General features: G+C 39.0%; 1 protein-coding gene across 2 annotated transcripts; it reads left to right on the top strand.

Moving 5' to 3' along the window:
- The first annotated feature begins 3,113 nt into the window (after positions 1 to 3,113).
- LOC136260653 (collagen alpha-1(I) chain-like) lies at positions 3,114 to 10,712 on the top strand. Of its 2 annotated transcripts, none has more exons than XM_066054478.1 (15): positions 3,114 to 3,597; positions 4,868 to 6,013; positions 6,064 to 6,502; positions 6,564 to 6,786; positions 6,852 to 6,920; positions 6,969 to 7,082; positions 7,138 to 7,525; positions 7,776 to 7,948; positions 8,090 to 8,244; positions 8,468 to 8,714; positions 8,769 to 9,011; positions 9,058 to 9,210; positions 9,267 to 9,383; positions 9,434 to 9,711; positions 10,481 to 10,712. In XM_066054478.1, the coding sequence occupies exons 2-15, from the start codon at positions 5,850 to 5,852 to the stop codon at positions 10,616 to 10,618; spliced, it is 2,901 nt and encodes a 966-aa protein (XP_065910550.1). In that variant the 5' UTR covers positions 3,114 to 3,597; positions 4,868 to 5,849; the 3' UTR covers positions 10,619 to 10,712. The 2 variants fall into 2 exon arrangements, with proteins under 2 accessions (XP_065910550.1, XP_065910549.1); XM_066054477.1 differs by lacking the exon at positions 3,114 to 3,597 and adding an exon at positions 3,710 to 3,993.
- Positions 10,713 to 11,662: the final 950 nt, after the last annotated feature.

Genomic DNA, 11,662 nt, shown 5'->3' on the forward strand with positions numbered 1-11,662 from the left:
GTTAGCAAGCAAACAAGCCTTGTAACAAAATTTAATTTCAACATTTTCATTGAATCAATGGCAATGACAGTCAATCCCTCAATAGCTACAAGTTTTCATTGAAAATAGCTAATGACTCAAACTATTGAGTAGTATATAAATATTGTACCCAGTACATTCCTACAGTGTAAATACACTTATACAACATGCTAATTTTGTATAGAGTCTGTTTTGAAGTGTTTAGTATACATTGAGTAGATACAATGACCTTTTAAGAAATTAGGGAATACTGCACGCATTAAGACTTTAAGGCTATAACTAATCTAACATTATAAATTATGGTCACACTTTTACACTGAGCTGCTAAATGCTAATCCTTGTCTGAATGGATGCTATATTGTCTATGGTCACATAACATATACTGTATCCAGGTGACGGGGCAGTCAGTAAGCTGATCATATAGGCAATAAATTTGGCAACTTATAGACTGAATTGTTAGAAGTTTGGTCTCACCAAATTTTCATCATTTATGGAATTATGGCCACAAGAGATGATTTGATCAAGTGAATAGAGCTAGCTACACTGGCGTGGTCGTCGCTTTACTGACTATTGGGTTCCAATTTTAAATGGTTTCTACAATAACACTGAGGTGTGTTTACAACAGCTAGTTTGTGTTGTTTGTGAATGAAGCTCTTTACCCATATATGGGTAAGTATATTACAAAAGAAACAACAGGATAGAGCAAACAGTGGTAGCAACCTGTGGAACATTTGCCTGCAGCCATAAAGGGGGGAATTATCAAAGGATAAATTTTTGAGCTGTTGATAATATCAAGTGATTTTGTTTTATATATTAAGTTTAGCTGCTATACAACAGCAGAAACAATTGAAATGAGATATGCTATATGGACCTGCCTAGCCATGCATATGTTATGTAATAGTTACACCATGGCTGTGAGGGATTTTACTAGTATAGTCTGATGGACACAGGCCTGAGGGCTAAAGATGTATATATCAGCAAAACTGGCCCTTAATTGGTATATGAGTGTTAGGCACACTCACCTGATAGGTGAAAGCGCTCACTCGGTTTCTTTTATACATGTCTGATGATCAATAGTGGTTTATATAAATTTAATGGATTAATCATGTAGCCACGCCTGGCAGGACAACTTGTGATAAGTAAGGTTTCGTTGTCACTTGAAGTTTTGGGGGAATACTTGTGTAACTTTTGATATTCTCACTCTAGAATCCCTGCAGGGATTTTCAACAGCAGTGGTAGTCATATTTCACTAATCCTCCATTGATTTTAGTATATTAATGTTTTCTGTTGTAGCATTATTAAACTATGATGCTTCGCCACAGCCAGATCATCTTCATTTGTGCTGACTAAATTTGTGGGACCATTATATGGCTATATGAATTGCTTAACCAGGAGACAGAGTGACAGAGAATCCTTCAGTGATAAATTGCTTGAACATCCATTTACCATCTTTTTCTAATTTGCTGTCTAGAGGTCAGTGACTGAAAGGGGAGAACTTTTACTGACTCTTGTCAGCTGAACAGTTTAATTTTATGATTTATCTCTGAATGAATTTAGGGAACTGCACTACTAAGTAATCTGTCTTCAAAGTGCAGTGGACAGAGAATATATAATGCAGTCGCTGGGGATAATGGTTTCAGACTGGCTGTCCATGGTGTTTGGCAACTACAGGTGAAGCATTGTTTGATGTGTGTGTGTGTGTGAGTGTGCATGTGTGTGTGTGTGTGTGTCATTGGCAGTAACATTGTTAAACTGCTAATGCATCTGAAGCCCTATAGAGCAGGTCAGTGGAGGATTGCCACAGTAGTTTTACACCTTTGGACTACTACATAAGAATTTTCTCAAATGTCTCGGCATCATATTTGGCAAACAAATGGGATAATGAAAAGAGTTACTCAGAGACTGTACTTACATGCCTGTTGATTACTGTGGTCTGTGCAGCTAGTCTTGTGGGGAGCAAGGGTGAGACGGCATGCAGTGAAAATGATGGCAGTCACTGTTACTCTAGATTATTTTTTGGTCTGCATAAGAGTGTACTTTTAATTAAGATCTAGCTTTCTTTTTAGATAGATTTTTAGAGGATGAGGATGTCAAGCATAAAAAAGAGTTTCTATTAGCAACAGTGAATCACATCCTACTGCATGCACATTCATAGCATGTGAAGCATGCTAAATCTAAGGATTGTAAAGGTATGCACGTGAAGCATGCTACATTGGAGGGGTGTAAAGGGTGTGCTCCCCAGGAAACTTGAAAACTATGTAGTGTGAATTGAATGATAGCAAATCAGTAGCACCAAAAAAACTGACATTTTCTCAGTATCTGTTAAGACATATTGTGCTGGCACAGTATCAGGGTGCAGGTCAGAGTGTGGCAATGTGAAATTTGAAGCATGCAACACATGTGGATGTTATTCTGGGGAGCATTCCCCCAGGATTCTAAACACTCCAACTTTAGACCATTTTCACTGTGTAGCTGCTACTTGCGGAATTTTAAGAGATATAAAATGTGATTGTTTTATTAGGGTAGTTGACTGGTCTATTAGAATATCTCGATCAGAACTTTTGTACTTTTGTAAGATCAGTTATGAAAACCTTAGAAATCCCTGCTCTTGACAGTTACAGGGGTGCCCAGCTGCTGAAATATTTCAAAAAATAGTTTTAAAAATTTAGTAGATCCATTTTTGATTGTTCTATGCATGATACCAAGAGTAACTCTTGATGATACAAAGGAACTAATCGTAAGACATAAGGGTTGGAACAAATATCAAAAAAGGTGTATATTTTGGCATATAGCCCTCAAACCACAGGTGAGTATATATATGCATGGCAAGGCTATCAGCCTGAAATATATACACACCTACCTGACCATATATGTATATGTATACTCACTTGCGGTTAGGTGAGTACTGTATATATATATATATATACTCACCTGTGGTTTGAGGCACATGACACTAATGCATGTCATGCAGGCTAATAGCCTGTGGCAGGTGCCAGTATGATCGATCACCAAGCCGGTTCAGGCTGATAGCCTTGCCGCGCATATATATGTATGTAGTGTGTCATATACGGTGTGTCATATATATATGTAAAACTCAGGACTTCTTACTAGGAGAGCAAACAATCAACACATTGCAAACTAGATCACACATACCACAAGTGTACAATTATATGTATATATATATATAGGTTTACATACCCAAGCCGAAAGTTCAGTTTTTTGCAAGCATACATTATAATTGCTAAAGTATTCACTCCTATAGCTTTACTGAAGTTGACCATCAGTAATAGAGGTATTGTGTGGGAGATTCTAAATATACGTATATGAAGGAATTAAGACATACAGTCACATGTATCTTGGACATAGTAAATGGTGTACTTCTAATGTGTTATCCCACTAGTGACCTGTGAGAAAAAAGCTTGACACTGTTGAATGCAGAGCAAAAAAATCTCTCACCCAGCAGTGCAGCACAGTCTATATAAGCATATGCCAAAGGACTAGGATCTGGAATATTCTACACTGCAAACACACACTGAAATTCTGATTTACTAGCTAATGAAAACTCCTTGTATTAGAAAGGTAAAAATGTGTTTACATTTATCAACTGATTAGCTATAATTATATTTGTGTGACTGCTTCATTAGAGTACACTAATGACTTTTATTCAGATTTTTCTTCCTTTCAGCCACCAATTGTGGACAAGTTGTTTCCCCTTTGGTACTATAGAAAGATTCTTGGACTACACTGTTGACTGTTCTTGCCTTTTCTATGCTACCAAACTTTGACATTTAGTCTTCCTGCCTCAAACTAACAAATACAAATTTCCATGAAGAACCCCAGGAAACCCGTTTCCTATACCCTTGAGGGAATTTTAATAACAGATGCAATGACAACTCACTTAGATGGTATTTGGCATAACATATCAACATTGTCCCTAACAGCAGGTTATAGAACCGATGTCAGCAGAGTACTTATGTACGTAAGGTGATTGTATAATGATAGTTGTGATCCCTCATGGATGTATATTATCAAGAAGTTGCAGTTATAAAGTCTTTGTGTACTACCTGATCCCTTTATAAGTGTTGTGTATTCTCATCATAAAAACCTGACAAAATCTAGATATTTTGTTGGATGCAAAAATCACTATTATGTGCCATAAGATATGTCATGTCACTGTAGATCCACTACCAGATACAACATATGAAATTGCCATGAAATACCCCCTTGGTTTTACCTCATTTCATGGGTTCTACACCCATGAAACCTCTGCAGTGCCATGAAAATGCATGAAATTCTGATGCTAATAGGCATTTCATGGCCCATAAAAATCCATGATACCCCATGAAATGACTTTCATGGTGCATTCCAGGGGACAATTTGACATTTCATGGTAAAACCTTAAAACATAGACATTTTGGTATACTTCTCTGCTAGAGTTACAAGGCGTCCTAGTGGCTATAAAGAGTACTACTGAGTTCATAATAATAATTATACCTGAAAAGCACGCATACAGTACAGCCGAAAGTTACCTGTGACTGATAATCTTCCTATAGGGGACATGCCTATACAGTGCCTTACTACTGAGTTGCCAAAAGCTTATTGTATGTGAGTGTGTGTCTGTTAAGAGTGATCAATAGCCTTACAGTGAGCATTTAGAGAATATATTTTGATTGCTCTGTTTCAAGATATGTAATTAAGAATCTTGTGAGGGTAATGCATATATTGCTATCACTCTAATTACTTTAAGAGTCAAATTTTTTACCTTCTAAGTTCATACTATAATTATGGCGTCAGTCAGTGTTGTCAGACTGACTAATACCCACACAGTTGTTTTCGTCCAATTTACTAGTCCTGCAATCCAGTCCATCAGTACATGCTGATCACTAATAAATTCCACATGGATGCTGAACTAAACTACCACTTCATCAGAGTGACAAGATAAGCAGTTCCTGTGACAGATGGCATCATGCTAACTTGCAAATTCAACCTAAAGTGAAAGGTCAAGAATTAAATGTCACTTGTACATTTGACATTCTTCAGATTTGCTATCAGTGATATATGTGTGGTGATTGGAGCAACTCTTGTGATGCTTGAGAAGTTATGCAGCTTATGTAGCTGTGCTATAGGTTGGATACTGAGGACCTGAATTCCTGACTGTGCCACGGTGGCTGGCTACCTAAGCACTTATGTATTACCTAGAGATTGCAAGTTGTTTGGGGATCGTACTTGGTGTGGTATCATGGTGTGAAAATTTTTTCTGCATTCAACTTTGTGGGTCCCCACTGGGATACTTGTAAATTACACACCAGCAACTGAGTAGGGAAATCAACAGGGGTAACAGTGGTTAGTTTTGATGTGACCAATGTTGTGACTGTGGTTTGTGCTGTTATAGCATTCATAGTTGTAAGGGGGAATATTGTGTCTTCCTTCCAGTACCAGGTAGTTTTGGTGATGTCAATACATTATTAGCTAATTGTTTACTTCCTTCATAAACCATTTTATAGTAGTTACACTCTCCCCTCAATTTTGTCAAGTGTTGAAAGTGTTTGAAATATAAAACAATAGAGTCATCATAGCATTGACTAGTGTAGCACCAACATGTTACTGTCCAATGTCTATGTTCTTTGCCACACTCAGTAACCACTATAGTTTAAAAAGGAAATTATCTCATCTTGTTAGCAGATGATTTCATGCTCTAATTTGTAAAGAACCATAGTTGCCCAGACTACATCACCTACGCTAGAGAGATAATTGGCTTCTTAACAGTACATGGCTGCCATTGGCACATATTTAATACCAGTGACTCTCTCATCTGTGCCATATGTCGAGAAATGGCTGTTGGAGTGGTCTATGTTAGTGTACTTGTCTTGCTTGCCTTAACTGCTATAGCTAGTGGATCACAGTACCATCACACTGGCCAGAATGTGATCACCTGTACAAAGGGGGATAAGGACCATAGAAAAGAAGCAGCTTATGGTGCCAATAAAGGACTGAAGTAATTAATGATATTGTCATGTTGTTGTGTCATGTGATATTGTCCTATAGTTACAGGGTGTGCTACACTACCAAGTTCAAAAACAACAATTGTACATTACGGAATAGAAAGTTTGAACTCATTGATGCTACACTTATAGGAAAAACAACAGTATATGACATTAAAACACCAACTGAGGATGGTGGTGTATATCCTGACAAGACATTGTGCACCTATTCCCTTCCCCCTCGTCAGTTTAATCATGAGTACTTTTTCCTCTATCCTACCCCACTGGACATTGAAGAGAGCATAATACCATTTAGATGTTTGGATTCTCTACTGTATGAACATACTGTGAAGGGAATGTCAACAAAACGAACATTGATTTGTGGTAACCATGTACCCAAGAGTGGTTATGTAATGAGTGACATCATATCAATGACATTCAGATCAAATAATAAAGTAAAGCACAAAGGAGCTAACTTTTTTGTGCTTGAAAGTGCCATTGAGGTATATTGTGTTGTGTATTTAATGCCGGTGTGGTGGAATATAGTTGATGCCAGTGTTACAGGATAGAAGAGAGAATGGTGCTCCTGGAGATCAAGGGCAAGTAGGTGAAAAGGGGAGGAGTGGAAAACCTGGTCCTAGAGGTGATGGAGGACCTCGTGGGTTACCAGGTCCTAGAGGGAATGTTGGTGAGGTTGGATCAAGAGGTGTTCCTGGACTACCAGGTGCACAAGGAATTGTGGGACAGCGTGGTAGAAAAGGAACAAGAGGACCAAAGGGAGATAGAGGTAGCTAAGTGCTGTCATGCTGTTGTTTGGGTATTTAAGTTATTTACATTGAATTTATCACATAGGCATCCCTGGTCCACCTGGCATAACAACATGTTCCTGTACTGGACCTAAAGGATCCATCTGTTCAGCTAGTGAGAGGAGACTCCATGTAGTTACATGTAAATGACATCAATTGTTAGGGAAAGGGGACCAAGGATCACCTGGTGATATTGGAATAAAAGGGCAACGAGGAGCTAATGGTGTACGAGGAAGAAGTGGTATTCCAGGTGTAGATGGTATAGATGGACCTCCTGGTGAGATATAGTATATGTTTACAATTTATTGATTTACTATGTACATACTGTTCAGGTATATCTGGCTCTCCAGGAATAACAGGCAGTCCTGGATCACGTGGTAATCCAGGATTAACAGGATCAGTAGGCTTGCCTGGTTCTCCAGGACTACCTGGGCCATCTCACTGTCCAGGCATCACTAAGAGAGATATTGAACATTTTGGTAATGTATTGTCTTCAAACATAGCCATGAGTAAAGGCTTCTTTGATGCATGGAGAGGCAATCACAACACACAACAGTATAGTTCATTTATTTTACGACAGTACTCAAAGCAAACAGAAAAACAAAATATCTACAACTTTACTGAGCACCTGGTTAACAAGAGTCATTTTCAAATTAGGAGGGGACCTGTGTTATCAGTGTGGACAGACCACAACAAGAGAGAAATAGTTGACAAGTTTCAGTGAGTGTGTGTATAATGTGTGTGTGTGTGTGTGGTGTGTTTGTGTGTGTGTGTTTAATGTGTGTGTGTGTGTGTGTGTGTGTGTGTGTGTGTGTGTGTGTGTGTGTGTGTGTGTGTGTGTGTGTGTGTGTGTGTGTGTGTGTGTGTGTGTGTGTGTGGTGTGTGTGTGTGTGTGTGTGTGTGTGTGTGTGTGTGGTGTGTGTGTGTGTGTGTGTGTGTGTGTGTAGCTTTATTATTGATATTGTTTTAGTTCTGCACCAGTCAATGAACAAAGGATTCGTAGAACAGCAAATCAGAGAGGGTTTCCATCCCAGTCATCATTTTGTCACAAAGGAGCTCTTGGATCACATGGACTGCCTGGAGAGTCAGGTGAACGTGGCAGGAAAGGAAAGACTGGATATACTGGGTATCCAGGGCCACATGGTATGGATGCATGAATACTTGTATTCTCCTAGCTATGGTCCAATGCTATGTATATGCCCGACTGTAGTAATAGGGATCATAAGTCAAAGACGTATTTGACACAGGAACAATATTGTGTATCATTTGTACAATACAATGTAGGTCTACAAGGCATTCATGGGTCACGTGGTGAAAATGGGGACAGTGGGTATCCTGGGCCTACTGGCTCTCAGGGATCTGATGGACCTCCAGGCTTAGCAGGATTAACAGGTGCACCAGGAGCACAAGGACCACCTGGTCTGTGTATCACTAGAGTAGTATGTATAATGATATACAGTGAAACGTCTCTATTCTGGACACTTTGGGACAATGTTAAAGTGTTTTTATTAGATGATGTCCCAATTGCAGTGGTTTAAATGTATGTACTGTAATACAAAGGCACCAAGGTCAATTGCTCTGATTGTCAAGGTGTCCAGTGTCATTTTTGAGGAGTTTCACTGTATTACTATGTAATAATTGTTAAAATATTGTGTCACATAGAGACCCACTGGAGTGCCTGGTATGCCTGGTTCAAGGGGTCCCCCTGGTACCCGTAGTACTAGGCAAACAGGGCCACCTGGTAAAGTTGGACCACCTTATGATCCAAATGGTGGAAGGAAAGGAGAAAAGGGACAGAAGGGCAATCATGGTCCACCTGGTTTTACTGGTCACAGAGGAATCCCAGGACCTTTTGGATTCCCCGGACTAAATGGGAATGATGGTCCACAAGGGAGGAAAGGAGAGCCTGGTATGGCATGCATCCAACAAATATGTTGGTAATGCATCTTGACACAACCTGTAGGTATTGATGGACCAACTGGACCTAAAGGATTTCTAGGATTACAAGGAGAGCCAGGGTACCCTGGCCCTCCTGGACCACCCGGTCCTCCTGGTTGTGTCTGTCAAGTATTTGAGTTTCTATTAGATGAGTTTAGTCTTGTTGTACCTCCTGATGATAAATCCAATGAGACAGTGATTAATACAGAAACACAAATCATATTACCTGGACCACCTGGCCCTGTTGCTAATTCTTACTGTGTTCAAGGTATGCTAAATTCTAATAGTATATGCTAATGTTAACTTGCTCACAGGTCCTCCTGGGAGTCCTGGTTATCATGGAGAGAAAGGAGAAGCTGGTTACAATGGTGATGGGGGAGTACCTGGTCCTACTGGAGTTAGAGGACTGCCAGGTCCTGCTGGTATAAAGGGAAACAAAGGGGACAGAGGTCCACCCGGTGTGGAAGGTATTCTAATTAAGTCATTTTATGATTGTTGGTGAGTGCTAGCTCATTTTCTGTAGGGTCTGTGGGAAATAATGGACTATTCGGTGACAGAGGCTCCCTAGGAGATGCAGGAATTACTGGTCCTCCTGGTCCTAACATAGTATGTTATCGTAACAGGAGAAGCACTAGAGCCAGTAAGTATACATAAGACACATATGGAATTATACAAACTATTGCTACTTAGCTTCATGTCCTCCTGGAAGCAAGGGAATCAAAGGCATTAAAGGAGTTCGTGGATACACTGGACGTCCTGGTTTTCCTGGTGCTCGGGGATTGCCAGGTGTCTCAGGACTTCCTGGTGCTGAGGGACCTAAAGGTCAAATAGGGTCCCCAGGACGTCGCGGCAGAAGAGGTCGTACAGGTGTACATGGAGAACGTGGACCAAGGGGCCCACCTGGATTACCTGGCCCTATTGGCAACAGGGATGGGTGTCCTGAATTTGATGGGATTGACTTAAGCTTGGTACGTACACATGTTGCACATGATAAATTATTTGGTATACTTTAAACCTCTACTCCACATTGTTGTGTCTATTATAAGAACTCTGTAGGAGCAGGCTCTGTCATTATACAAAGTTTAGTGATCTATTAAATGACTATATACATGACCTATGATGGCATTCTATACTTGCATGTACAGATGTATATAGCTAGTAGCTTGACTGTTGATTTACTCTATTGTTTATTTGATGAATCATGAGGAGATGAAACAAACCGCTGAGTTCTGCCTATTGTGGTAGACCCAAGGTAGTAGCTATCATTCCGGGCAGAATAATTCTGAGACTGTTCTCAAGCTCTTCAGAATATGCATGCTTATACACGAAGTTTAATAGTTTTGGGGGCAGTTAAACTACACCAGGAGCGGAATAATATACGCATGTTTGTAACATTTGTTGTCTGCCTGCTGACCTGCTCTGGTTATTACAATTATAGTCATACTATGAACAATATGTGTGAACTAGTATATACACATATTAAGGTACCATACCAGTAAACTTTTTTCTAAATTTATAGTCACAAGTAACATATTTGTTATGCACTATTGCATTAATGCTTTAAGAAATTTTTTTTCAGCATTGCTATTTTTTATGAAAATACATACATGGGGCTAGGCTATTACCATGTTTTAGAGCAAGTATTTTAGAGCAAGTATAAAATGTAAAATATTCTTTGCTTATGAAATTTTCTTGCCATTATAATAGACGATAGGATTACTATGTATTGTCTAACAGATTCAACCTAATCCTGTGGAGTTGGATGCCATCATACGACTGGTTGTCAAGAAAGAAAGTGAATATGCTTGTTCACTGTTAGATGCTAGTCAGCCATTGCTACAGCAGATTGCATCTTATTACTGTACTGATGTATAGATTATCATACTAAAATAATTGTGTGTTGTTGAAATTCAAAATTTATTTTATTGTCATCATATTAACCTAATAAAATTAATTGCAGTTACAATTATCACTAAGACCTAACCAACTAAGTGCATTATAATAGCTACTATTTACTCCAACACACAGTCTAAGCATATCCCAAAGGATCTTGAACTTCTCAGTTAAATGCAAACACACAATTTCTGATTCTTAGCGAATAAAAATAAGAAAAACTAGAGATATCTTAATCATTTAAAATTGTTTCCAAATTCACACCTTTCTTACAAGGACTCTTCTGTTGACCATTAGTGTGAGAGAATATTCGTACTTCACTTCTCAGAGTATTTCTCTTTATTCAGATTTTTTCCTTGTCAGTGGACACCCCCTTTGGTTGTAAGTAAAACCCACACCCTGGAACTCTGGATAGTCCTTTTATAAAGGACGTTTATCTAAGTCCTAAATCAACAGTATCACATTATAACTCTTCAGAGATGGACAACATTGGTCCTTTGGTACGGAAGTTACTAACACTGTTGATTTGGGACCAGACATTTGGTCCTTTATAAAGAGGTTGTACAGAATTCAGGGGTGTCCTTCAAGAGAGGTTCCACTGTATTAGTACATATACACCCCTTAACTGAGGACTCTTCTTGACAAAGGACAAAAAGTAAATTCTCATTTCAGGGTTTATGTTCAGGGTTAATCATGTTCAGTGTTAGAGTTCCACTATACCCTGAAAAGTCAAATGTAAGATTCATGTTAGATTTATTGTTCTTGCTTTTTCTGTTCTGCTATTGACTACTAAACCCTGACACTTACAAGTGTTCCTGCTACAAACAAATACAAATTTCAAAAGGGTTTACAAAACCCCAGGAAACCCATTTTCCTATGCCCCTAAGGGTGGGAATAAAATGATGACCAAGTCACTAGTTAGATGAAATTTCTATGCGTACAAACACAATTAGGGATTGTCCATAACTGCAGGGATATAGCTAGCTAGGAGGAGTTTCATTAAGTTACCAGCAGCAGGGGTCTAGA

Source organism: Dysidea avara, chromosome 7 (assembly GCF_963678975.1).
Source record: "Dysidea avara chromosome 7, odDysAvar1.4, whole genome shotgun sequence".
NCBI classification, from domain to species: domain Eukaryota; kingdom Metazoa; phylum Porifera; class Demospongiae; order Dictyoceratida; family Dysideidae; genus Dysidea; species Dysidea avara.

What these genes read in the sequence shown, in the direction of transcription:
- LOC136260653 (XM_066054478.1), top strand. Translation starts at nt 5,850, where the DNA reads ATGGCTGTTGGAGTGGTCTATGTTAGTGTACTTGTCTTGCTTGCCTTA. An exon ending in TGCTTGAAAGTGCCATTGAG is followed by an intron (nt 6,503 to 6,563) that starts GTATATTGTGTT and finishes CCAGTGTTACAG; the next exon opens with GATAGAAGAGAGAATGGTGC. An exon ending in AGGATCCATCTGTTCAGCTA is followed by an intron (nt 6,921 to 6,968) that starts GTGAGAGGAGAC and finishes ATCAATTGTTAG; the next exon opens with GGAAAGGGGACCAAGGATCA.